Source organism: Argentina silus (genome assembly GCF_951799395.1).
Source record: "Argentina silus genome assembly, chromosome: X".
Lineage (NCBI taxonomy): Eukaryota > Metazoa > Chordata > Actinopteri > Argentiniformes > Argentinidae > Argentina > Argentina silus.
In genome coordinates, this window is record NC_139653.1 from 11,985,359 (window position 1) to 12,011,927 (window position 26,569).

General features: G+C 44.7%; 1 protein-coding gene across 3 annotated transcripts; it reads right to left on the reverse strand.

Annotated features, from left to right (window-relative positions):
* Nucleotides 1-92: 92 nt before the first annotated feature.
* map3k4 (mitogen-activated protein kinase kinase kinase 4) lies at nucleotides 93-20,124 on the reverse strand. 3 transcript variants are annotated; one of them, XM_083695368.1, is made up of 27 exons: nucleotides 19,912-20,124; nucleotides 13,289-13,479; nucleotides 11,190-12,625; nucleotides 10,301-10,561; nucleotides 9,923-10,075; nucleotides 8,861-9,018; nucleotides 8,628-8,744; nucleotides 8,380-8,479; nucleotides 8,202-8,285; nucleotides 7,795-8,064; nucleotides 7,515-7,664; nucleotides 6,917-7,078; nucleotides 6,336-6,469; nucleotides 6,145-6,223; nucleotides 5,943-6,021; nucleotides 5,658-5,751; nucleotides 5,189-5,317; nucleotides 4,044-4,144; nucleotides 3,357-3,434; nucleotides 2,907-3,098; nucleotides 2,752-2,822; nucleotides 2,490-2,606; nucleotides 2,143-2,302; nucleotides 1,724-1,846; nucleotides 1,309-1,415; nucleotides 855-1,034; nucleotides 93-602 (listed from the first exon to the last, which is right to left on the reverse strand). In XM_083695368.1, the coding sequence occupies exons 1-27, from the start codon at nucleotides 19,941-19,943 to the stop codon at nucleotides 582-584; spliced, it is 4,779 nt and encodes a 1,592-aa protein (XP_083551494.1). In that variant the 5' UTR covers nucleotides 19,944-20,124; the 3' UTR covers nucleotides 93-581. The 3 variants fall into 3 exon arrangements, with proteins under 3 accessions (XP_083551494.1, XP_083551496.1, XP_083551495.1); XM_083695370.1 differs by lacking the exon at nucleotides 19,912-20,124 and adding an exon at nucleotides 19,613-19,684; XM_083695369.1 differs by lacking the exon at nucleotides 5,189-5,317.
* Between the last annotated feature and the right edge of the window lie 6,445 nt (nucleotides 20,125-26,569).

The following is a 26,569-nucleotide window of genomic DNA, read 5'->3' on the forward strand; positions in this document are numbered from 1 at the left end:
GGAAAATGTCATACATTTAACACAGCATCCTCTGCAATGGGGCTCAACACATCCAAAAACTACAAGCAAGACCATTGACTTGGCCAGGCTTGCTGTCTGAATTAAGATCCCTTTGCCCTGCTCAACCGTCCCTCTCTTGTCCTCTATGCTCACAGAAGGGGTACAGTTTAAAAGTGCCATAGCTTTTGTTCTTTTTGTTCCATTTCTCATGTATTTGTCATTACCTTTTTATTCAGAGGTCTTCAGTGAAAACAACAGACGTGGCTATAATTACTTAAGCTGTACAATATTGTTTATACAAGGATCAAAGCCAATCCTATTCTTACAGTATGTACAATACATTCCCTCCAGCCTCCTCTACCCTTCCCAGCGCTCCCCAGGAAGACTGGACATGCAAGACTTGACTTCATATGCTCCTGTCCAGTTTATTCACTGAAATGACCACAGAGTTCTTCAGTTTAGCTCCATGTGCCTGCAGCCATCATTTCCTCTTCCTGTTTCCTTGCGTCAACAGTCCCTTGTCAACACCATGTACAGTAGTGCTACAGTTTGTAAACATGAGAGCTACAGACTGGACCCAATCACTCTTCATCTGTGCAAACCTGTTATTGAGAACCAAGAGACAGCACCTTAAAATTAGGTCACATGGGATCCTTCATTTAATCAGGCTACACTAGCATGTGACTGTTGCTCTAAATGCATGTCTTTGAGTGTGCTATTCCATTTAAGTGCAACATACAGTACAGTATGTGTAAAGTACATTTTTTTTGCCAATCTAATGCACAGTATAGATAACCTTCAGTTTTTCCATAAAGAATGAGGTGCTGTGTTCTATTTGTGTGTGCGATACTGACCTTGACAAACGCGTGGTCCAGCAGCGTGCTGGCAGTCCAGCGGCGTTTGGGTTCACTCTCCAGACAGTGACCCAGGAAGTCCTTTCCCTCTGTGCTCAGTTTCTCAGGGATGGGGGGTTTGTGGCCCATGCCCACCTTGTACATGATCTGGAAGTTATGCTCATACTCATGCCAGGGCCTCTGCAAGGAGAAAGACAAAACATCAGTCAACATCATGTGCTTGTCTAGAACTAGGCAAGCAGGAGAGACTCAACTTGCACAGACAAGCTTGACAATTTCAAGCGTGAGAAATTCAAACAATCCCATTGGAATTATACTACTTCAAACAACTCATAGTAGAAATGCAACAACTAAAGGAAATTGTGTTCTGCCAAACATATCAGCCAAATGTTGTACTACAGTAAACAGTATGATGGCTGTGGTGAGTAGAATGTATTCTGTCAATAGTTCTTACCTTCCCAGTCACCATCTCAATGAGAACACAGCCCAGACTCCAGATATCCGCTGCCCGTCCGTGACCTTCGCCTTTTGCCCTTGTGATGACTTCAGGTGCCATATATGCTAATGAAAAAAGAGAAGGGCAACACAGAAGATTTAATATATACAGCATAAATCTCTATTATTGAGTATAGCTTTCTCTGTAACTGTAAGAGTAGTATACAGCATGGAGCAACAGCCCAGTGACAAAGGCTAATGATAACAAAAAGAACCTAACCGGTTTTCTCTAACAGTTCTCTGGAACAACATTATGCAAATAATGTCAGAGCAGGTTATGAACTCAAAGTGCCTGTGAATGCTTTTACCAGAAGTAAAATACTGCCCCCTTGTGTACTGAAACAAAACCAAAAAGTTATAATTCTGAGGCTCACCTGCTGTTCCCATGGTGCTGTTCACCTCCCCAGGCATGGTCTGATTGTTGTTCTTCAACTTGACCGAGCAGCCAAAGTCACCCAGCTTGATAAGGCCTGACGACGTCAGGAAAATGTTGGCTCCTGTGATAGAGGGGGCAATAGGAGTGAGAGGCCAGGGCTGAAGGGGTACTGTAGCTATACTGACTAAACCTCTGTGTCGCTGACCTGCACAAGAAAATATGACAATTTGGGAATTACAGTAGCTTTTCTTTGTCAGTTACGTGTTATATGTTTATTGGCATAAACTTAATTTAAATCTATTCCCTTTCAGAGTGGCTAAATATACATCTGCTAATACATAGGAAATTAAGACTAGTGTGTGATTGACCCTGACAATGAGATCAACAAGGACTGTACAAGAAGTGAGTGGTGCTGACCCTTGATATCACGGTGCACGATGCCATGCTCGTGGAGGACGTTGATGGCTGTAGTGATCTGTTTGCTGTAGAGACGGATGACATGCTCCTGCAATCCCAGCCTGGACACCTCCTCCAGAGTCCCCTCGTCACAGTATTCCATGAAGATGTACATCTCCTCCTGCAGATAGAGGGAGGGGCAGTGGAAGGTGGAGCGGGAAGAGAGAGAGACAATGAGACAAACACTATTTTTGGATGTATGCATTACATGTCTACATATCAAACAGCTGCTAAAGTGCCATGTAGCATATTCAAACACAGAGACAACTCGTTTATATACAGACTCTAGACTCTAAGCCTGCTCGTACCCGATGGAGCTCAACACCAAAGTAGCGGACCAGGTTTGGGTGCTTTATCCCTTCAAAGATTTTCAGCTCGTCTGCTGTCTCCTTGATTGTTTTATGGTCGTTAGGCTGGAATCGGATCTGTTTGAAAAAGAGGTATCCGTTTTTACTAATGGTCATTGAATAAAGTAGACAAACACTACACACTGTGAGAGAACTGTTGATTGGCCTTGCAATTAAGGGATTTTTCAGTTTACAGGTTGGCCACTTCTACATGGATACCTACCTCTTTCATGGCCATCAGTTCTCCAGTGTCGACATTGATGCAGGTGTACACCTTCCCATACTGCCCCTCGCCTGCAGCCAGAGAAGAAAGAGATGTAAATACAAACAAATCATAATCAGGGCAGACTCAGTCAAAGGGTTTACCGACAGCCTTACCTATCTTGTTGCCCCTCTGCCACTTGAAGGTGACCTTCCTCAGGCCCACGTGCATGACGTTGTCGTAGGACTTAGGTGTGTGGCACACCTGGCCAATGATGTTGCGCTGCTTCATGACGGAATAGCGTTTTTCCTCAAAGGAGCGGATGGAGCGACGCACCGCCTCCATGGGGCTTTGACGTGCCGCCGTGTCTGAGGGGGAGGAGAGACGTTGTAGTGAGCAGAAAGAGAGATTAAGAATGCAAGTTAGAGCCATCAATGGAAGAATAGTACAGAGAACAAATGCAACGGTGTAAAATGCACCCACAATATAATATTGGAGATTGATAGTAACACTCAAAAGATTCAGATGTACAATGCTGCCCCCTGGTGTTTAATAATGGATCTGATATCAAACCCAGAATATGCCATGAGTAAGTGTTGAATAATGCATGTCACCATCATTCTCACCCTTTGATTGGCTGATGAAGGTGCGTAGCTCCCAGCTTCTCCGTGCTGTGCAGGGGTCTCCCTTAGGATAGGAGGGCTCTGATGGGAGAGAGAACACAGATAGTCAGTGAGATGGTGTGACGACCCTAGGTCTAGGTAGATCAGATTCCATTTACTAGACACTACATAACTGACTCCACACCACAGAGGGCAGTGTTGCTCATACATCCCTTACTGTCAGGTGTACTTCATGCCTGAAGGACATAAAAGAAAAGAGAGGGGTGTGGCCTGTGCTCGCTCTTTACCAAGTCACGTAGATGGTTTTCTCTAGTTTGGCCTGGAGACCAACAAGGGTTGTTTGACATTGATGGACTTGACATGTGGGACACAAGCCCCTTCACTAGTTGTGTTATATATATTGTATTTAGGGTTATTTTATACCTTCTACCACTACAGGTCGGAGATCCGAGGTTGGAGGCCTCAGGAGAGCACATCACTAACCCTAACCCATATGTCACTTGCATGTTAATACTGCATTCAGGCAGTCAGGTTGCCAATGCTAGCCTAGTTAGCCTATGTTTCCCCTAGACAACAAAGCCGTGGTAGGTCTAGGGCTGACTGTGGGCCAGTTTGTAACAGATGGGTACAACCACACCTGGTAGATACACATAAACACAACCATCCAGGCGTAGTAGTGAGTGCTCCCACCTTCCCTGTCCTCCGTGGGGCTGGAGTGTCGACTCAGAGACTTGAATTGCAGCTCTGCCGCTACCGATGATAGCCGGTCATTCTCATGGAGACTGGATCCTCTGCGTAGGGAGAGTCGGTTACAATCAGCATCATTTTAGAAATCAACACAAAGGCCTCTATCCTCCCAGGCTGTCAGACTGCAGTTCAACCAATTTACATCTAAAAATATTTAGCCATCTTTAAAATGTAAAATGTCTCCACATCATTGAATATATAGAAATCTTCAATCTTCTCCAGGGATTATTGTGATCATCCAGTTGGAATAGCATGACACAAATAGCGAACTAATAATAATAAAATAACATTTAAAAAAGAAATACATGTCTATTCCCCATCAGAGCTGACATGCATAAGACAGTTCAAACACAGACAGGTTAGATCTCTGAAGCACATGTTTTCAATTTAGAAGGACAGACAAAACAAGCCAAAAGATCATGAGCTCTAAAATCATTAGAATGAAAGCCACACTACTATACAGTATTAATATAGATCAGTGTTAGCAGAATGACTCATTCTCTCATTTCTCTCTCCAAGAGTTGCATGTTTCCATCTGTCATACCATGCACAACAACAGCCCCAGTCTTTCTGTGATGAATAAACATATGTTGTGTGAAACTAAATAGGCATTTTACTGATGGGTTTAACGCCTGTCCAAATTAGTGTATAGTGTCTTCAAATGTGCAAGACAAAACATAACATACTACAAGACTTGCTCCACGCGTGTGTGTGTGTGTGTGTGTAAAGGGCCGTGGGGGGGGGGGGGGGGCTACAGTCAGTCATGCACAACATGCTTCTTTCTGGGTTTCCTCCAAACTGGGAGATGTCAATGCACTGACTGATACATTTATTTATTTTGCCCTTCCATCCATGTGCTAAATAGGCAAAGTCTTTGTCATCTTTACTCTAAACAGTGTCCAATATGCTCCATAAGACTAAAAGATCCATCTGCATATTTACTGTGTTGAGGGGAGCATGTCAACCATCGTTGAAAGGATTGGGTGGAATAGGTGAAAAGGCATACATGGGTAGTGTAGTTCCAGCCTGTGGCTAGGGTGCACTGGGTTGACAATAGTTGATACTGGATGACTTGGGGGCAGGGCTACCTGATGTCATTAGGGGTGCTGGCGGGTGGTTTGGTGTGGCCGTGTTCCCCAGGGGCAGGGCCCTGAGGGGCAGGGCGGGGGCCAGTGGGGCAGAGCTGGGTCCGAAGGTCACAGGGCAGACTCCGAGAGCTGTAGCGAAAAAACATACTGAGGATCTTTGCCTTGTGCTTTGGAGATGAGGGTGTGTGCAAATGGATGGGTGGCAGATAACACACACACACACGCGCACACCCTGTTTAAGGCATGAGAGACGACAACACACCCATTCAGTGTTAACTCATACTGCAACATACAAGCATTATTATAAGCTCAAACACCTTGGTTGCTAAGATACAACCGAGTTAAACCCATTCAACCACAGTACAGGAGCAGAGTAGATATGAGAACATGCAGGAAAACATAAGTACACATACACCCAATATCATCATTGTGGGGAAGGTCTCTTATTGCTGCATTAATCATGCCCTACCTGAAGCCCTCCGTATTAGGGATGAACAGGTTGGGGTTTGGAGGGTCACTATGGCAGCGGGGGACCTTGACCGGTCGAGGACTATTCCTGGGGGCTAAGAGGAGAAACAGTCATTCCCAACATGGAGAAGCGTGGTCTTCACTCACACCCTTATCTGCAAAAATGCCTCATCTAAATAAGCAGGCAGTGAATGTGATGATTGGTTGTTTCATTACTGCTACAGGGTGTTATTATAAATAACCCACATGCCTAGTATTGAGTGGGATGTCATGTAGCAGGTCTTACCTAGGAATATGCCAGTGACTGGACTGTGAGGCTTCCCGATCACATGACCAATACACTCATTCATCAAAGCCTGCAAGTTCTGTCGAGTGAAGAATGTACAGAATCGCAGTCATTCCAGTGTAGAGCATGTCTCCATACTGGACTTCATTATGCGCATGAGGTGACAAAACATGAAGAAGAAAATAAGGAAGTATAATTTTACCAAGAAGTCGTCCTCAGGCAATGCTGAGATGAAGGCTGGTTCAATCGCTTGAAGAAAGTCAAAGCCTTGAGTTGCCCACCTACAGTCAAAAGAGACAGTTCAGGAAGGTACACCCACAAGCTAACACAGGAGCTGCTTCGACTAATCCTACCCACAATGCTGAACCTGCAAATAAAAGCCTTTGGTCTCACCTGGGTCTAGTACCCCTGCCGCTCTCACACTTGGTCAGGACATAGTTCATCCACTTGCGGGCGAAAGTGATGTAGCGCTCTCCGATCCTCTGGCGGAACTCTCCTGACATCAACCGCACCACCTCCTTGTGGTACTGTGGGGAACAACAGGACAACGCTACAGCCAGAGCCAAGCAGGGATCTGTTCACAATTATCCTCCCTGCTCCCTCCTGTACTAACACAACACTCTAGGGACAACATTTGAATCAGTTGCAACAGTGTTGTGTGGAAAGACAGCTTTATAATTGTTTCCATACATAGTCAATTTACATATTGTTTTCACGCACCCTAACAGGGTTAATGTACACAACAGCTGATGATATCCACTTCATGCAGAATCTACTCTACATTCAGTTGGACCAATATCACATAGATTTGGCCAGAACTCATCAACATGTCACCCAGTGTAATGTTACCATCCTGAACAAGGCTGTCAGTATGGCTGAAGGTAAATGCAATACATGTGAATGCGAATGAGTGTTAGGGAGCTGGCTAAAGCAAGATCCCAAAGGCTGTGCCCCTCCACCAGCTGCCCTCTGACCTCGAAGGCAAAGTTGTAGCCTTGTATCATGGCCTCTCTGTAGTACTGCTGTAGCGTGGCCGACTCTGACTCCTCCACCTCAGCCTCAAACTCCACCCTGAACATGTACTCCAACCGGTCAATGGCAGTGCTGATCTTAATGCACAGCTGCAAGGCCTCATTCTGTGGGGGAAGAGGGAGAGGGATTGAGTGAGTGAGTGTGTCTGTGTGTGACTTGTATGAGGTCTGCTTCAACCACAACCTTGCCACATATGAGAAAGCTTTATCGAGTGCAGAGGAAGCTATAGCTTTTGAAACCAATGCAAGAAATGTGTGTGTGTGTGTGTGTGTGGGGGGGGTTGGAGATTATGCTTGGTTTTGCAACGCTCAGTGCAGCATAGATATGAAAGTTGTGCACAGTCATTTCTGTGCTACATTGCTGTCTGTTTGTCTGTTTAAAAGTGGGACACTGGTATTCATCAGTGTGATGTGAACCGGGGCAATTTGGCTGAAGGTAAACAGGTTTAAACATGATAAAACACAGCCAGGTGTACCAAGTGTACAGCCATGTGTACCAGATTAAACATGATAGCTATAATACAGGTGTGTGGTACAGTACCTTGAGCTGCTCCAGCGCACGAGCAATGAGAGGCTGGCTGGATGTCTGCTCTCGGCTGAGGGTGAGCACCTCCTCCATTGACTGCTGAAAGGCCTTGCGTTGAGCTACCAGGTGGGCAGACTGCATCACGATCAGAACCAGGTTTTCTACCTGAGGAGGGAAAGGGGGGGGGGGGGCACACACAGGGTTCAGAGCCACAGATATGCTCATTGAGTCGTTAGCAACTTTGCTAAATATGCTCAAAATCTCCAAATATGTATGAACTACACATCCAACACACCTTCATGGCCCTCAGTGTGTCCACAGTCTCCATCTGAGGGACCAGTTTGAGCAGCTCTCCATCCCACTGGGCCCAACCAGCCTCAGCCGGCGAGTCCCCAGCTCCCTGCTTGCTCATGAGCAGGTAGGCCTCATCCTCTGCCATCTCGTCTGGCTCCTTGGAGCAGTCTTTCCCAGCTGCGGCGTTCAAGAGCTGCAGGATGAGGGGCCGCTGGTCCATCAGGCCAGAGGGAACAAACACTTCCAGCTCCTCCAATCCAGGAATCTGGACCTGGACACAGGGAGGGATACAAAAGAGGAGTTAGGCTTATTCAGAGGAAAACAGGAAAAATCTATACAAAACACAATAGGTACAGTAGTTAGATAGACTAAAGCACACACTGAGTGAAAAGCAAATAATTCTGACACCTTGACATAGTTTCTCTCCTTGAGTGCTTCCAGGAGACAAGGCACCCCACTGGCAATGCTAAAGTCTGCAGCAATCTCCAGGTCCTGCAGTGGAGAGAACAAACAAAGAGAGATCAACCCTCAGGCCCAGTTCTTTGATGAGAAGAAAAACAGAGCCACAAACAAACAGCAGACTCACCTTGCGGAGCATTTTGGCAAAGCCCAGAGCCTTAGAGGCCCTTTCTCTGGCTTCGTGGAAGAGCTCCTTGAGCGAACGGCTGGTCTCAACAACCGACCGCCTAAGAGAATGACAAGACGTTTTGAGATACATTTCCCACAAACCCAGACAAGCTCAACATTATGTGCTCAGTCCCTGTATACTGTGCATCACAGGCACACACAGGTATATAAGGGATAAGATGGCCTACCAAACCACATCACCCTCACCTAATCTCATCCGAGGCAGTGCTGTCATCTGCGCTTTCCCAGAATTCATCACCACTCCTTTGCAGGCCAGCATCCAAGAAGTCCCCTGTGGACTTGAGCAGCATTCCAGCAATGTCACTACGAGACACAACAGGGCATCTTTATCTTTGAGCACGAGAATCAACAAGAATGTCTGCAGAATACACATAGGACAAACAATAATAGCTTCAGGAAGGGATAACAAGGACACTGACCAGAAGAGTTTCCCAGACTGGGCCTCTCCACCGCGGATGTACGGGGTAATGACCTTGGTGAAGTTCCACTCCTCCTCCAGCAGGTTCTTCAGGCTGTGGGAGGCCTGGGGCAGCTGCTGAAGCATCTGGATCCAGCTGTGCATGTAGTCAAAATACACCTGCAGAAAGAGATATGATCAGCCAGATAAGGCTATGTTTGTTGCATACCCCAAATTCCAATGTCATTCCCAAATCAATGCATTTGTTTGTGCCACACAAGAATGTATACAAAGCTGATGTTTTCCTCTCTAAATATAAAACTGTGCCAAGTACTTTGATAATCAAATCCATTTCCTAAAATCTAAGTTCTGCTGAAACGTTCAATTATCTCTTCCCCCAGCCAATTGCTTGGCTTTGCATGCATTTTCCACAGTATGAGTGTCACAAGTCTTTGATAACCACTTTATCCCATATCATGGCCACCATGGCTGGTGTATACACAGTACACAACTCCCATCTATACTGTCCTCTCCCACCCTTTGGCATTTCATAGTAAAGCTCTATCCATCTTTTTCCAGATCTCTATTTCTGAGCTATTGGCCATACTGATCAGATTAAGGTGTCTATGCCTGCAGTAGAGTAAAGCTTGTTTTCGAAAGCAGCTGAGTGTTCACAGTAGACTTTGACCCAGAGTACCTTCTTAGAATTCAGGGACATCATGTTTTATCAGCCTGTTAGACAGAGTGTGAGGAAAGGAAACGTACCCTGAATTCCTTAAGACTAATCACTGAAAGGCTCATGCCAATTCCTGCCACCCACACCATGCACTAATATGACCTTACTAATAAAACCTCAATTGATTTATGACAGAGTTCAGCTCTGTTGTTAATGGTTAAAATGCTCCCACCCCTGAGATAAACACACACTGTTGTCAAGCTGATTTATACTCCTGTGCCTCAGTCCTGGGAAAGTATCCAGAGAGCAAAGCCACTCTTGTACACCAACTCCACACACTCTGTGACCCACGTTCCAAGAAGTTGCTGCTGCAGTAGTGTGAATGTGAGGAGTGGTGAGCCGTCTTACCATAAGCATCTTGTGGAGGTCCTCCTCAAACTCGTCAATGTTGGCGTTGGTCTGCAGGCCTTGGGGGTCGGTGACCACACCCCGCAGCATGAACTGGTAATACTGCTTCATCAGGAGGCCGCCCTTCAGAACTTCCTTACACTCGCGCACCAACTACAGCACACACAGGAAACACACATTCACACAGGTTAACATGTTCCTTAACTCACATAGAGCTCAGCATTCCTCTGAATGAGTAGAGAAGTACAGGAGAAAGAGCATGCCGTATAAAGTAAATATATAATCAAACAGTCATTAGGCTAAACAGCCATCCCTACAAGACTCTCCTCCTACAGGTGAATGTGACGGTGTTTGACAGTTGTGTACTGCAGTGCTGACCTGTTTAATGCTGAGTAGTGAGGGTTCCCCGGCAGGCCTCTGCTCCAGGCGCAGTTTAAGGCACTCGTGGATGACATTGAGCAGGACTCGACAGAGCACCAGGAATGCGGCCCGGAACGAGGGGAGGTCCATGTCCAGCAGCTCCTCCCAGGGCACCTGGTCTGCCCCCAGCTCCGGACGACTTGGGGAACTGCAGGACAGGTTACGGGACAGCTCCGGCAGGTAGTCACTGTAGAGCATGGGGTCTGGGTAGTCTGCAAACTACAGGAAGAGAGAAACAAGGTGAGGATAAGCCTACAATAGTGTGAGGCATGATGGGACAACATTGTTTAATATGTTTCTAATAGGTTCAGACAGTTGACATGGATTCCTGTGTGAACACAACGTAATACAATGTTCAAGTTCCTTCACACATCCTGAACAGCACTAATCTTAGATAAATGACAAACTAACAGTACACACTCTGGATGGGAGGCTGGCTCACCCTCAGAGGGCCCCTGCATTGGTCACTCAGTCACCTGTGTGTGCTTGGCTGGCTTTGATTGTGTGTGTGTGTGTGTGTGTAGTGTAGCACATGGTCAAAGCCAGGAGGACTCTGAATAAGGTTATTATCTCCACAGGCCCCTACAGCAGCTCTGTTGGAAATCAATTTCAAACACAAAGCTGTAATTATGTGTGAATGAGGTTCAATTCTTATTCTGTTTAAAAATAAAATAATGCATGATTGGTATTTATTTTTCTTTGCCAAATGTACTGTACTGTATGTAAAAAGTGATTGAAGCAGTATTCTTATGTTTGACATTATAAATATATCTGCAGGACAAGCTCTCATTTGAACACAGTGCTGGCTCAAAAACACAGCCATAATTTCATAACAGCTCCTCCTCACCTCCAGTGTAGGGGTGTGGCTAAGCAGGGCTGCTCTGGACCTCTGGAGAGAGCGATCCATCAGTTTGTGCAGTCTCAGGATCAGTTTGCGCAACCCCATTTGTTTCAAAGCCTTGTCCACAAACGGCCTGTAGATGGACGTGGGGCAGTAGAGTCCCCCTCCCCCGGCCACCTCTATAGACCCTGTTCCAGCCGCTGGGAGGAACTCATCCTCAGACAGCAGCCGGGCAAATTTGGGCGTCAGACAAGGAGAGAGTTCTCCCTCTCCCCCTCTCCCCTCACCCCCCTCCTCCCCCAGGTCCCTATCCTCTCCATCACTGTCGGCCGTGAAGGTGGCCGTAGAGTCATTCTCCTCGTCTTCCTCATCCTCCTCATCCTCGTTGCCACGGGAGCAGCGAGGCGAGGGTATCTCGAAGACAGGCCAACCTATGCGGGAGAGGTCACGCAAGCCCAGCACAGTAGCCATGACACGCAGCTTCTGGTTGAGGTCCTGTGTGATGTTGAGCCACAGGCAGAGCGCCTGCACCCTGCCCTGGAAGTCCTGGGCTGCGTACTTCTCATAGTCCTTCTGCAGCGTCTGTAGGGAGGGGTAGAGAGCCTCAACCGACTCCAACAGCTCCATGACCCGTTTGACTTGCTCAAAGGCCAGCCGCTGGTGCTGGAGATGCTCCCTGCAGCCTGCTCCAGAGCCCAGGGGCGCTGCTGCGTCCACCTCTGATAAGGGGTAGGCGCTAAAGCCCCAGGGGTCTACCCCAGTGTGGTTAGTCTCTACAGCAGCTACAGGCTCCTTCTTTCCACAGGTTGGGTCTGTGTCTTGGGCGATCTGATTGGCCCCCTGGCCTGGGGGGCTCAGACTGTGGTAGTTGACCTTGAAGTGTAGCACCTCGTTGATGATATCTGGGATGGCCTGGCGGGCCGTGAACAGGAACAGGTCCTGGTCTTCAGTGGAGCGCCTTGCATGCCAAGCCTGCAGCTCCAGCCAGATGACCTCATTGTTTTGACCCATGAAGGCTGTGTTCTCCAAGCCCCGTTGCTCCTTCTCCTTCTTTTTGGAAGACATGGAGGTGAGCTTGAGCAGCAGCTGCAGCGTCTCAAAAAACTTGAGGCGGTCCGCGGGGCAGTCTGTGCGGGAGGTCTGGCGGTGGGTGCGGGCCATAGGGTGGGGCATGGTGACAGGCAGTTTGCCACTGCCACAGCCCAAGCTCAGGTAGGGCTTCCTGGTGTCCATGTTGAGGGCACCAAAGGGGCTGGACTTGGAGAGGGGATCCAGCATGAAGGAGCCTTCGAAGGTCTTCTTGTGGTCACGCTCGGTGGAGCGGAGGGCAGTCCTCTGCTTCTTGCCCTGCTTGTAGCTGTGCTCTTCTGGGGGCTCGGCAGGCCTGGGGCTCTCTCTCCCTTTCTCTCTCTGGGCAGACAGATTGGAGGGGAGTGGCTTGTCTGCAAAGTTACAGACAGAGAGAGAGCATTAGTAAAGCCTACTGCCAGTGACAATAAAAGCACCACTGTAAAGCTATTAAAGTATGCTTCCAAGGACCAAGGAAGTATCTATGGGCAAACTGCCCGGGAGGTTTAGCTTTTAACGCCACTCACTCATACACCATAGTCTTGCCAATTATGCTACTGTACATCAATTCTATTTTGGGACAGTAATGATTCTGATAGAGTAGAGTGGCAGTCATAAGGAATACAAGGATAAATACATTTAAATACTATCATTATATATTTTCTGATAATGGTACAAAAAAGGATATTAGATTTGACTGATATGGAATGCCAATTCTGCATTTCTTGCCTGTTCATCCATTATATAATTAAGCTTTGTCTTCCTCCTCTCACTGCACAACAAAAATAAAAAATAATAATAATCAATTTGAATACTAAAGAAATATCAATAGACCCTTTGGTCCTCAGGAATAGTCGCATGCTAAAGAAATTTCAGTTAAAGACATACTTTTCATATGGGATGTGCCGCTACAAAACACCCTGGAGTGTATTCGTTATTTCCCACCAGTAACAGCATATCAGGTTACATGATCTCTGCTCTGCTATACTGTGTTAGCCTTTGTCCTCTGTGTTGTGCTGAGTCCTGTGATCTCTTACCCTTGCTGGGGGAGCGTCCGGCAGACTTGCCCAGGCTGTTCCTCTGGTGTTTCCCAGACATGCGTTTCATCTGGCGGGGGGTGCAGGGGGGCGAAGTGCTGTACAGAGCTTCCTCTTCCTCGCTGGGCTCGTCCCACAATTTATCCACCTCACAGTTCTGCTGGGACGCATTGTTAGGGGGGTTGGACTGCCTGTGGAAAAGAGCAGGTCAACCAAACATGCAGAAACAGAGAGCAGATGCAGAGAGCTCAGACACAGGTTTTACATATCAACATCCTGGAAAAACATTTATTGTTTTATATGACCCATTCCGCATTATAGTATATGGAGAGACTTTTATGGCACTGCACTGAGGAATGAATATGCACAAAAGCATAGGCTAGACATAATGAAAAATGTATTATCAACAAAATTATTATGGCTACTATGTGTACTAGTCTAGTCTTACTATGATAAAGGATGGGTGTTTTTGATCATTGTTAAGAACACAATATAGTAATATCTCTGTGCAAGGTCAGACACTGCAGGGGTGGATCCATGGCAGACTGAGGCAGCCAGTCTATTCTGGTGCAGTGATGGGTTTGCTGAGGAGGTGCAGCCCAGCCAGACTAAACGTCTGCAGTAGGTACCAGCAGACTGATGAGTGGTCTGTCCTCTGGAGCCTCACTGACGGCTCACTCTGACAGTAGCAGTGCTTTGTATCACCACAGCAGGCTAAGAGACAAGATAACAGGCTATGGCTCTTCATATTGCCAGTTTGTCTTTCACTATGTAAACATGGCTGCTCAGCCAGAGGAAATAACACCCTTCATTAGGTCCTTCCGCAAGGTGGTCCGCCATATGGCATAAGGTCAAAGGTCAGATAAGGCCATGGCTCTCTTGTCCTCTGCATATTAAATTAATAATCCTGAGAACTGCAAACTTCAATTCTGCAGCCAAATGCCAAAACCTTAAAAAGCAAGCCTATACATATTTTAATTAAATGTGTGTTGATGTCAACCTTTATGAGACACTTGACATTGATATGGGTCTAAAATATGTTAATACGGCCATATTAACATACGTATTATGGTATAGTATAATATTAATGCATATTAAGTATAAATGAATATGGCTAATATGCCTTTCATTGACTAGAGTCATGGTAGGCCATGATGCCTCTATTAGAGCAGAGGGAACATAAATCAAGCTCTTGAAAAACTTAAGTTTGGCTGTAAGAAAAAAACTAACCAAAGAATGCAGGGGGCACGCCTTTCCAGATTACACTGGGAGAGCTTGTTCCTTTAAGATTTTCAGAGTTTTTTTTAAAAAGGACTAGAGAAGAGGGCAGGAGGGGGCTGACCCCACTAACAAAAACAATAGGGAAGAGAAGGGGGGGAGGGGGGAATCAACATGCATCTCTCCAACAATCAATTGGTTTAGAGACATTCCCCCGCACGTGTCTCCCTGTATGTGTATGTACGTATATGTGTTTGTGTGTGTGTGTGACTGAGTGGCGGTTAATGGGGGTGGCAGGGCATTGTTGGATCACTTTCACAGGAAAACTAATCCGAGAATCAGTCGGCAAAGCTTTTCAATGAAAAAGCCACATGGAGAGAGTTCAGACCCCTACTGCCCATCTGCCTTGCTCCACCCTGAGGCAACCCCCCTTATACACACACGCGCACACATACACACACACACACACACACACACACACAGTCCCCAGAGAGCGGCGGTGGAACTTCAGACAAGAGAAGACACCTGCTGCAAAGCCGTTGGGCTTACAAAAATGCCAGCAGAGTCCAGATGCAACCAGCTCTTGCACCAGGCATATGGAAAGAATAAGAGGGGTGAGAGATCTGTCTGTACATTGCACATTCTTGGAATTACAGAATAACGTTAACAAAGTACACTAGTTTTCTTTTCAATAAAGCTTAAACTATATGCAGATAGACATCAGCCTAGTAAGCTTTTGTGTGGAACAACAAGATGGCATTTACAAGCTTGCAATTACAATCAATTCATATGTGCTTTTTCCATTACAGAACACTGACATAGAAAAAGCTTCATCCAATAGCAATAGTGCAATACACCAGTGTTTTTTATTGTGAATGACAACAGATTTTTGGAGCGTTTGTACATTTGCCAAATATGCAAATTCTTCTTCCTTCATAATATGTAGAGCTTGTGGGCGTGTATTCTCTGCATATGTGCAAACAATGTGTGTGTGTGTTCATATGTGTGTGCCATCTTAAAAAGGTGCAGTGCTGGCCAGAGTGAAATTACTAAATCACTCAGGAATGACGGAGGAACCTGGGACGTCATCACTGCTCGCTGTTTGTTTGGTTGCCATGAGACGCTCCAACTGAGGGCTATGAGGCACTCTAACTGTAAAGGAAGCATGAATTCCACTTCCGAGTTGTAATCCCAGCAAACCACTACCCTGCCCTATTGTGAACCGTTGCTGTGCTCTCGAGGCCACGCCAGGCTGACACCAGTGAATTACCGCTGCAGATGGTGTCTGGGTCTGTCTCAATGGCTCATCTGATAGCTCATTGGGGTTAGAATAAAGACCATTGGAATGTTATAGCCCCTGGGCAGGAACACAGAGTGCATAATAAACAGTGTAGGAGCGAAAGTCTTTTCTGTGCAGGACTAACGCAGGGCTGCTGGAGTGAGGGCGGGCCTGACCTTTGACCCCTCCACCACCAGAACTATTGTACCAAGCAGCAGCTCTCTATTGTGTGGGGGCGACACGTGGCCTGTGAGGCCCAGAGCTGAATAGTTGGTCACAGCTGGGCAGTGAGCACACTTGCTCACAATGCCCACACCAAATGGGATTGTTCAATGAGGGGAGAGGAGGAAAAGTTGGCTGGATTTTTGCTCTTGGCTAAATGAGTCATTCTGGTGCAATTGATGAGGATGGTATTTTTAGGGGGTGAATATTTCTGAGGCACTGTGATTACAGTTATTAGAAGAATTATTTCAATTGTTTGATCAATGAGTGAGTCAACAAAAGCTGTTAGAAGTGTAGCAATTAAAACAAAAACAAATCTCATGTGTAAGAGGCGACACTTGTCTCTCAAAAACAAAATAGCAGAAGCAATAATAATCATCCATAAATACTGATAAAAATCTAATTCAAAACAATGTAAAAGAAAACAATCTTTGGGTTCTGAGCTTTACTTCTTTATCTTATTCAATCATTCATTTAACAGCTAGCTTTATGTGTGCATCTGTGCCACCAGTGACCAGTCTCTAGAACATGTATTGTACGTATGTGCCATCCGTCTTAAGAACTTAAGAACAGAGCATGGAGACAGCTGGCAGGAACCTGCCACTGACTCAGAGAGAACAGGACAAACCTGACCCCACCCTGTTCAGGGAACGGTGTGACAGCACCCGGACACAACCCACCTACATCACAAGATTAATATTATGTACATAAAAATGTGATACAATCATATTGCTTCTTCCATAATCACAATTTCATGTTAGACCAAGAGTAATTACACTGTTGAGGACTGCGCCAGTGTATTGACATGCTTATCCTTGAAACTTCACAGCCTCCCATTTTTGTCTGCAACAGCCAGTGCAAGCACAAAAAACTCAATCTGCTTTATAGCATGATGAGCTGCATTCTTGCCGGAGGAAATTGTATAAAGGCATGATTGTCATATACCAACTACATTTATACCATAGTAACTAGGCCTACAGCTGCTTCTACAAATATACACAACTTATTTTCTTCAGGTTTCCTGACAGTGGGAAAGAGACCTATTGATGTAGCACTACCTGACAACCTTAATGTACACACACACACACACACACACACACACACACACACACACACACACACACACACACACAATGATGAATGCACAAAATAATATTCCAATCCATCTAAAACAATCAGGCTAGCAATGCATGTACTTTAACTAATTTTAGTGATCCAGGGCTCTCATCAGAATGTATAGGCCTATGCCTATCCAACATTATTTATTTCATCCATTCCTGTGGCTTATCCAAAATGGCACCCTGAGACCAGAGTGGATCCCTCAGGAGCTCAACTATGTTCCTCCATGGTGGAACACTGAAGGCTCTACAACCTGCATCCTTCTACCACTCAGCAAACAGAGAGGATCCTTGCAGTACAACAAGCTTCCTTAGTGCAATACCCAGCTTATCAAAATCTACAACCACAGGCTGAAGATATTACGTTAATAAAACATATTACTTGCTTTTTGACCTGCACCTGACCATTAGGTAAACAGATTATGTAGGCTAATGATGGCCTGTATGACCGTATATGGCAACTTCCTTCCTGAATTATATACACAGTGCACACAGTTTTTTAGCGATGCAAAGGCAGGCCAAGCTGGTTATAGGACAGCCAGGGAGAGGGAAAATAGACAGCAAGGGGAGTTCTTAGTGTTCCACAGGCTTTGTTGGCAAATAAAGGCATTAATGAGCTCAAGCCATGGAAGCCTCCGGGCCGTGAGGCGGCTATCCTCTATGCACACCACATCCTGAAATCCCAGGAATGCTTGTGGGAGAACGCCACAGGGCCAACCAGTCTTAGACTGAGCCAGAGAGCAAGTCACAACTGACAAAAGATCTCTGTCCTCGCAATGGCAGCAATGAATACTGAATGCATTTCTAACCATGCAACAATCTTGTACAGGGGTGACCTTAACTCTAGCAGTGTTGCACAATCATGTGCGTTGTTGTTTGTTTCTTCTCCGCACATGGACTTAGAAGAATCTGGGGGGGTGGAGGGTGCCTTGGGGTGGAACACTGGTTGATATTACATCATCAGTCAAATATTCAACCCCAATCATAGCCTTTGAAGTTATCCAGTAAAGAATTGGTTGTTATCCGGGCAGGTCCTGTATTGAAGGGCCCTCCCGTGTGTGCCTAAGGGCATGCTTATGAGTTAGGACAAAAATACAATAATCCTGCACAAACGATTCCTGGGACAGAGGAACTGCAGCTCTCCACCCTTTTTCTGCTTGACTGCAGAAGCAATGATTTCAGCAGCTGACACAGCAGCAGTACAGTCTCTAGATATACAAGTGTGTGTGCTTGCAAGGGATACTGATTTAAAAGACATCAAGGTTCATCTGAAAGTGAATAGAGTACACTACCAAAGAAGGATCATTAGAAAGCTTTCCAAAAAGCCTAATTTAGCCATCTGAATATCCATTTTAATTCAGTCCCCATAGAGGCACATCTCCATTGTTAAAAGAAACAGAGGGAGGGAGGGAGAAAGAGAGAGAAAAAGAAGAGACATAACATTGGATTCCATGTGTCAGGGGCGAAATGACGCCACATATGTAGGCCTAAAACAAAAATAATATTACATTCCAGAGGATTTGATATAGTAGTGGAAACCAGCAATCTAAACAAATACACGAAATGCATTCTGACAACTTAAAAAAGGAGAACGATGATTGTTTATCTTGAAAATCTCAGTCTGCAACATGTTTTATTGAGAGATTAAAAATATAGCTGGACCACTGATAATTATATGAGCTTGCATACTGCCAACCAAATTACATCTGAAAAGCTGAAAAGAAAACACTTCAACAACCTAATGATAGTCATTTTCGAACAAAGAAGCCATCGTTCGATGTCCTGCAATACCAGTCCCATGTGTCAACTAAGCCGGGTATTTTTCCCAGATGCTTGCAGTGTTTACAAAAATGATTACAACAACAGCATGTACGAAATACGTGACATACAGATTATGTGACGTGACATACTACTACAGCAAGGATACATTATAGTTTTCGCACAACAGTGTTGCAACCATAGAAAAGTGCTTGTGACACTGTTAGCGCCGCATACAGTTTTCTTATAGTTAGATTTCTAGGAAAGCTAAATCAGACATTGCATAGCAATACTCGGTCACGTCAGTGACCTCAGCCATAACATCAGGCCATAATAAAATCATCGAATTCTTGAACCGTGTCTCTTATCAAAATGTTAGTGTATAACTCATAATAGTTTTGTATTAAATTGAGCAAAGTCAGGCAACAATGATAGTTACTAACAATACGGTCACCACACCAGCTATGAGACGTTCTAGATATAGCTAGCTAACTCAGTTCCTGAAATTACTGCAGCATTTCATGTTGCAAATGAAATAACATTAGGAAAGAGAAGAGCATGCATCTTGCAACTGGCTAAACACAATCTGCCGATAACTGTAGCTAATGTTGACAGAAGTGATCTGCAACTTTCGAAAACCTGCGAACAATAAACTCAACGATGCGCTTACTGCTAGCTATTACTCAGCTATGTTAATGTTTTTGTACAAAACCAGGTTAAAATAATTACCTATTTCAGACGGCAAGCATTTTCTCCAACTCTATACGACTTAACAACAAGCAGAGAGACTATGCAAAATAATATTTCATGGGACAGATTTATCTCATAAAAGTTTGCAACTCCGCTGCAAATTCTGCACGCGGAACACTTTGTGACAGGAAGGTTCTATGTAGATGCGCAAGCGCGCCACTTGGCCCGCTTGCATTGTTATATTCGGCTCACAATGTGGCAGGAGCAAATTCCCGGCTGTGTAGTTTCTGCTCTCGATTCACGAACCCCATCGAACTGATAACTATGCATTTGCCTACCTGCCAGGTTCGTTATGGTCCGGAGGCTCCATAGCAGGACTAGGATTCCTCGTTTTTTAGAGGTGCATGGACCCAACCATTACCAGGCAAAATTAATTGCTGTTTGCACGTGCTCTATTTGCAAGAGCTGGCCAAATAGGCGTCTCGAATTAACACTTTTTATCCGCCTGCAGAGTTGATGCCCGCCCGTGTGTGCGCTGTCGCCATCTTTCCAATATTCATTGAGGAGTGTCAGAGAACATTGCTACGGCAACCCGCACAGTACATCTAGAGTGAGTTTCTCAAAGCATAATTGCGTACTACGGAATTCAAGTCATTATAGCCCAGTTATCACCTTTCCTTTTTTTCTCTCTCTCCTGTTTAGCGAGTTCTGAAATTGTCTGGGAACAACCATACCTCTTTAAAATCACCTGATATCAGGGCCAATATTTTTGGGGACCATAAAAGTAAAACTCAGTTAATGCAATCAAGATCGAAGAAAGTTAAGCAATGGAGAATTGGAGATGTCACAAAGTGTTCAGGTAGGTTCAGTCAAGATAGCCTGCATCATTCATGCAAACTGTCATCTTGCCCAGCGTGTGTGTGTGTGTGTGTGTGTGTGTGTGTGTGTGTGTGTGTGTGTGTGTGTGTGTGTGTGTGTGTGTGTGTGTGTGTGTGTGTGTGTGTGTGTCTCAGTTGATATCTCTAATCAGGAGCTTTTAGCCATCATTTCCTGCAGTTTTTCATAGAACCACAAGATGTCCCTATGACATTAGAGTCCAGTCCTGTGTGTGTGTGTGTGTGTGTGTGTGTGTGTGTGTGTGTGTGTGTGTGCGAATATGATTCATGAATTTTACAAAGCAAAAATCCCAAAAAACCCTAACCCTAACCCTTCTTCAATCTCCCTCTGTGCCTGTAAAGCTGTGAGATGAGAATAGATGGCCTGCTAAGATGCAGCCCCTGCCGCCTTCAGGAGCCCCACAATTCTCTGCTTCAAACACTTGACCTGACATTGGTAGGACTGCATCGGAAATTAGGTGGCAATGCATTCGGAAAGTATTCAGACCCCTTAATTTTTTCCACCTTTTGTTATGTCACAGCCTTATTCTAAAAATGGATTCAATTAATTTTTTTTACTCAACAATCTACTAATTTATTAAAAATAAAAAACTGAAAATATAACATTTCCATAAGTATTCAGACCCTTTGCTATGACACTCAAAATTGAGCTCAGGTGCGTCCTGTTTCCATTGATCATCCTTTAGATGTTTCTACGACTTGATTGGAGTCCACCTGTGGTAAATTCAATTGATTGGACATGATTTGGAATGGCAGACACCTGTCTATATAAGGTCGAGGCACAGATCTGGGGAAGGGTACAAAAAAATGTCTGCAGTATTGAAGGTCCCCAAGAACACAGTAGCCTCCATCATTTTTAAATGGAAGAAGTTTGGAACCACCAAGAGTCTTCCAAGAGCTGGCCAAACTGAGCGAAAGGGGGAGAAGGGCCATCATCAGGGAGGTACCAAGAATGAAATGGTCACTCTGACAGAGCTCCAAAGTTCCTCTGTGGAGATGGGAGAACCTTCCAGAAGGACAACCATCTCTGCAGCACTCCACCAATCAGGCCTTTATGGTAGAGTGGCCAGACAGAAGCCACTCCTCAGTAAAAAGCACATGACAGTTCGCTTGGAGTTTGCCAAAAGGTACCTAAAAGACCATGAGGAACAAGATACTCTGGTCTGATGAAACCAAGATTGAACTCTTTGGCGTGAATGCCAATGTCACGTCTGGAGGAAACCAGGCACCGCTCATCACCTGGCCAATACCATCCCTATGGTGAAGCATGGTGGTGCAGCATCATGCTGTGGGGATGTTTTTCAGCAGTAGGGACTGGGAGACTAGTCAGGAGGGAAAGCTGAACGGAGCGAAGTACAGAGAGATCCTTGATGAAAACCTGCTCCAGAGCGCCCAGGACCTCAGACTGGGGTGAAAGTTCACCTTCCAACAGGACAACGACCCTAATCACTCAGCCAAGACAACACAGGAGTGGCTTCCGGACAAGTCTCTGAATGTCCTTGAGTAGCCCAGCCAGAACCCGGACTTGAACCCGATCAAACATCTCTGGAGAGACCTGAAAATAGCTGTGCACGATGCTCCCCATCCAACCTGAGAGCTTGAGAGGATCTGCAGAGAAGAATGAGAGAAACTCCCCAAATACAGATGTGCCAAGCTTGTAGCGTCACAACCAAGAAGCCTTGAGGCTGTAATCGCTCTCAAAGGTGCTTCAACAAAGTACTGAGTAAAGGGTCTGAATACTTATGTAAATGTATTTATTTTTTATTTTTTATAAATTAGCAAAATTTGTAAAAACCTGTTTTGGCTTTGTCATTATGGGGTATTGTGTGTAGATTGATGAGGGAAAAACATTTTTTTAATCCATTTTAGAATAAGGCTGCAACATAACAAAATGTGGAAAAGGTGAAGGGGTCTGAATACTTTCTGAATGCACTGTAAGTCCAACAAGATTTGTACATTACAGACAGACTCAATGCTTGACACACTGTCATGAAATTTAAAATGGAAGACGTGTTTGATTAGTTGATTTGTAATTGTGTCTCCAATGCAACAAGTGAGAACAAAGATGGATTAATTCTGCTTTGAATACAATGTTTACAAGTTACACAAATTAAGTTACCAGCTGATTCCGCTGCCTGTCATACAGTACAATAAGCATAATGCACTTATGGCCTTACTGATTTACTTACATTTTCTTGCCATTACTTTGTTAAGACTTTCTTTCCTTCTTATTTTACCCTGTCTACTTGTTATTCTGAGTGAACATCTCCATGCCATCAATGGTTTTCATGCCATGCAACATTTGTACATTTTATCCCTGTGGTAGCCTCACTTGCCAGACTAGCAGCCTCAAGGTTTATGAGGTCTGTGGTTAAAGCATCTTCGTTAAGTTATCCCCTATCTCACCAAACACATACTTCTCATTTTCACCTTAACAATCTCTGAATCTTTCACACGCTCGCTTCACCTTTAACTCTTAACTTACTGAACCTTTCATAATTTCTTATTTTATATTTTCCATCCTCCACACATACACATGCACAAGCATATGTACAGGTGTGCTCACACACACACACACACACACACACACAGCCTTTTGTTCTAGGGACAGAGTCCAGGAAAATGCATGCCCTCTCATTACAAGGTTCTCCATGGCCTGTAGGCATGGGACTCCCTGGGGCATACAGTGTTGCTACTATGAAGTACAACCTACCCCTGCCTTTTGCTGATGATTCAGCAAAAAGTAAATTCATGATTCCAGAATTTGGGAATATGAGGGCAAGAAGAGAAAATGAATGAACACAGACAATTATGTTTTTCTTATGTCGACACAATACTTTTGACTCACAATATATGTTTATTTAATTGTTTGTTTGTTTGTTTTTTTACAGCGTATTTATTTGTATTTTTGTAACTACAATGTAACAATATATCATACAAAATATCTATACAATTGGTGTTTCTTGGATGTCATTTACAACTTTCAAATTTGGACACAGGTTTACATTTTCAGTATTGCACAGGCTGTCTCTGGTTCAACAAACCCAAATAATGAAATGACCTCATTAACATGGAATGCAACTGTGCGTTGAAAGGAAAACTGTAACAGTAGACATGCTTAACATATTGCAAGAGCCATGAATACAGACATATTGTCTGTAATTCTCATAGTTACAAAAGCACAACCTACTACAATAGCATTGGATGGTGCTAAAATTCAACTGACAACACCTAGCTCTTTTGTCTGCTTGTACTAAAACCAAATATGTTTTTTTCTGTGAAACATGGTTTGTTACAAATCTAGCTGTCTTTTAGCTGTGCTAATTGGATCAAAATTGCCCAGTCCCATGAGGTTTATATAGTTACATGTGATGAATGTGTTACATGTGTTTTTTTTATTTACATTATTATTAGAATTATTACTATTATTATTATTATTATTATTATTATTATTATTATTATTTTCATCATACAAATAATTGTTGTTATGGCTTCCAAATTCCTGAAGAGCCTGGTTGAGTTGTTAGTACTAGTCCAATCAGTATTGTACCACAATGATATAAATAGCATTAAAGAAGAAATTGGTACTTTTGTTCTTTGTTAAAAGCCCTGCACAGTGAAAATCTTAATTTCCAGCATTTTGGTTTACATTATGGTATCACCAAACGCTCCGTTCTTCGATGGGTGTGAGTTAAGAGGTTTACGTGTGGTGCCAATATGGGTTTCCCTGTGAGATAGTGATATGGAAGACAAAGTCGGGGTGCAGGGCCTTAAACTACCCCCAGCTCAATTGCATTCATGTACAATATTGTGTATTCCTTTTTAAATCTTAAGAATCAGTGGGGTGGAGTCACCAGAAACCTCCTCTGTCCTTCCTACTATCTCTCCCACTTTCTCCAAAAAAATGGATCACCACCCTTTATTAACACAGGCCAGTGAAATGCTGTTGTTTGAAATCAAACAATTACTATGAGATTCTCAGTTTTTATATGATAGTATTTATGAGGTGTGTAGGGTAGGACCCATGAGCAAAGAGGAGACCAGAAGAGGGAATGCAGTTGAAAGTCAAATAGGCCACTTTATTGAATATCCACAAGAACAAACAAAGGAAACACTAGAGAGTAACAAAAACCAGGAAAACTCGAGACAGAGGAATGCAAGATATAAAGTAAAGAAGGCTTGAGAGGCTAGAACACATCATAGCTAAGAGAAGCAACAACAGAAAAACACAGATTCTGTGTTTCTGATTCTGAGAACGCCGGTTTGGGGCTCAAAATGGGCGCCTGTCTGGGGTTCGGGAGGGACTACGCGTTACTGTAAGTGCTGCGTGGGCCAAAACCACCTTTGCTCTGGTAGCCGGTTTGTGGCTTGGGCTTGGGCTGGAAGTCGATGCACAGCTTGTCAGGCTCTCCCCCTGTCCTGATGGGCCTCAGTGTCCCCCCGGCAGCTCCGGGCATGTTGAACGGAAATGGCCGAGGCCTCCACTGTAGAGACAGCAGCTTTTGCTCAGGCGCCAGTCTCGTTCCTGTGCGCTCAGGTGGGTGCGGCCCAGATGCATGGGCTCCTCAGGGCACTCGGGAAACCAGGGGACTGGCTCGGTGGGCTCGGCATGCTCAGTAAATCGGGAGACTGGCTCGGTGGGCTTGGGAAACTGGGAGACTAGCTTGGTGGGCTCGGGGTGCTCGGGAAACCGGGTGACTGGGGTGGTGTCGAGCTGGAGCTGTCTCACTTGCTCATGGATGCGCTTGTCAATCCTGATAGCCATCGTAATTAGAGATTTGAGGTCCCCTCCAGCTAGCTCGTCCTTAATAGCAGCTGACAATCCCTGGTGAAAAGCAGTGATCAACACCTCCAGATTCGAACCACTCTCCACCATGAGGGTCCGGAACTCAATGGTGAAGTCAGCCACTGACCTGAGCCCCTGGCGTAAGCTGAAGAGTTGACTCGCCGCCTCTCGTTCGCCAACTGGGAGATCAAAGACATGCTGCAGCTATTAGGGGAAAGCAGCGAGGGAGCTGCAGGATGGTGGCTGTTGTTGTCACACCGCTGTTGGCCACATGAAGGTTCTCCCTGAGAGCAGGGAGAGGATGTAGGCGGCCTTGGCCTGGTCAATGTAGAACAAGGTTCAAGTTCCTTCTACTGTATGTGCATTGCTCTAAAGGCAATCAGATCCCCCCTGTCTTCTGTCGTTATCCTGGCCTATTTTGTCCTAGGGTGGTACCTGTCGTGGTTATACGTTGTGTTGTACACAGGTGCACTGTTCACCCCAGTCTCGGTCCCTTTTTCCTGTATCGGATGTAAATATATGTGTCATAAACATATCTAAAGTGCCATCCAAGTTCTTCACCAGTTCTAGGAAACTAAAAGTAGTTACGATATGTTCGCTAGCGTGAACAGTTAGCGCGAGTGACGTCAGCATTGGTATATGAGGAATGTTAAGAATGTAAAATAGCGGCTAGCTAATGTTTTTCTTTGCACTTTCGTTTCACATATGAACAGGGCTGGAGCTGATACATTTGATTGACCTTGTCCAGGTATGTGTTGTATATTTTATATTGTGAAATGCATGCATTTCAAAGCTAGTTTTTATATCATACAAAATGGGTTGTGCATTGTGTAATGATTGTGTTATTCTGAAATGTGTAATTGTAATATGGAAAATGTATTTATTATAATTGAAATGTGAAAAACTATACGAGCACAGCTTGAACAGCTTGTAAAAACAATATGACCTGGCAAATAATTTATTATTGTTAGATATTGTGCCCCTTTTTTGCTGTATCGGAGACGTGATTGTCGGGGCTGGAGCTGATACATTTGATTGACCATTGACCACCTGTGTTTTATTATATAATGCCAGGTGCAAATAAATTGATACCGTACAACCCTGTATTTGGTGTGGCTAGTCTTGTTGTTGCTACATATGGCTTCCACTGGAACTGGCTCACTTGTCTTCATTGATGATGTAACTGCTGACGGCAGCAGCAAGATGTATTCTGATGTGTACAGAAACATCTTGTCAGCCCATGTACAAGCAAATGTCTCCAATATAATTGGACAGCGCTTCATCATAGAGCAGAACAATGTCCCAAAACATACT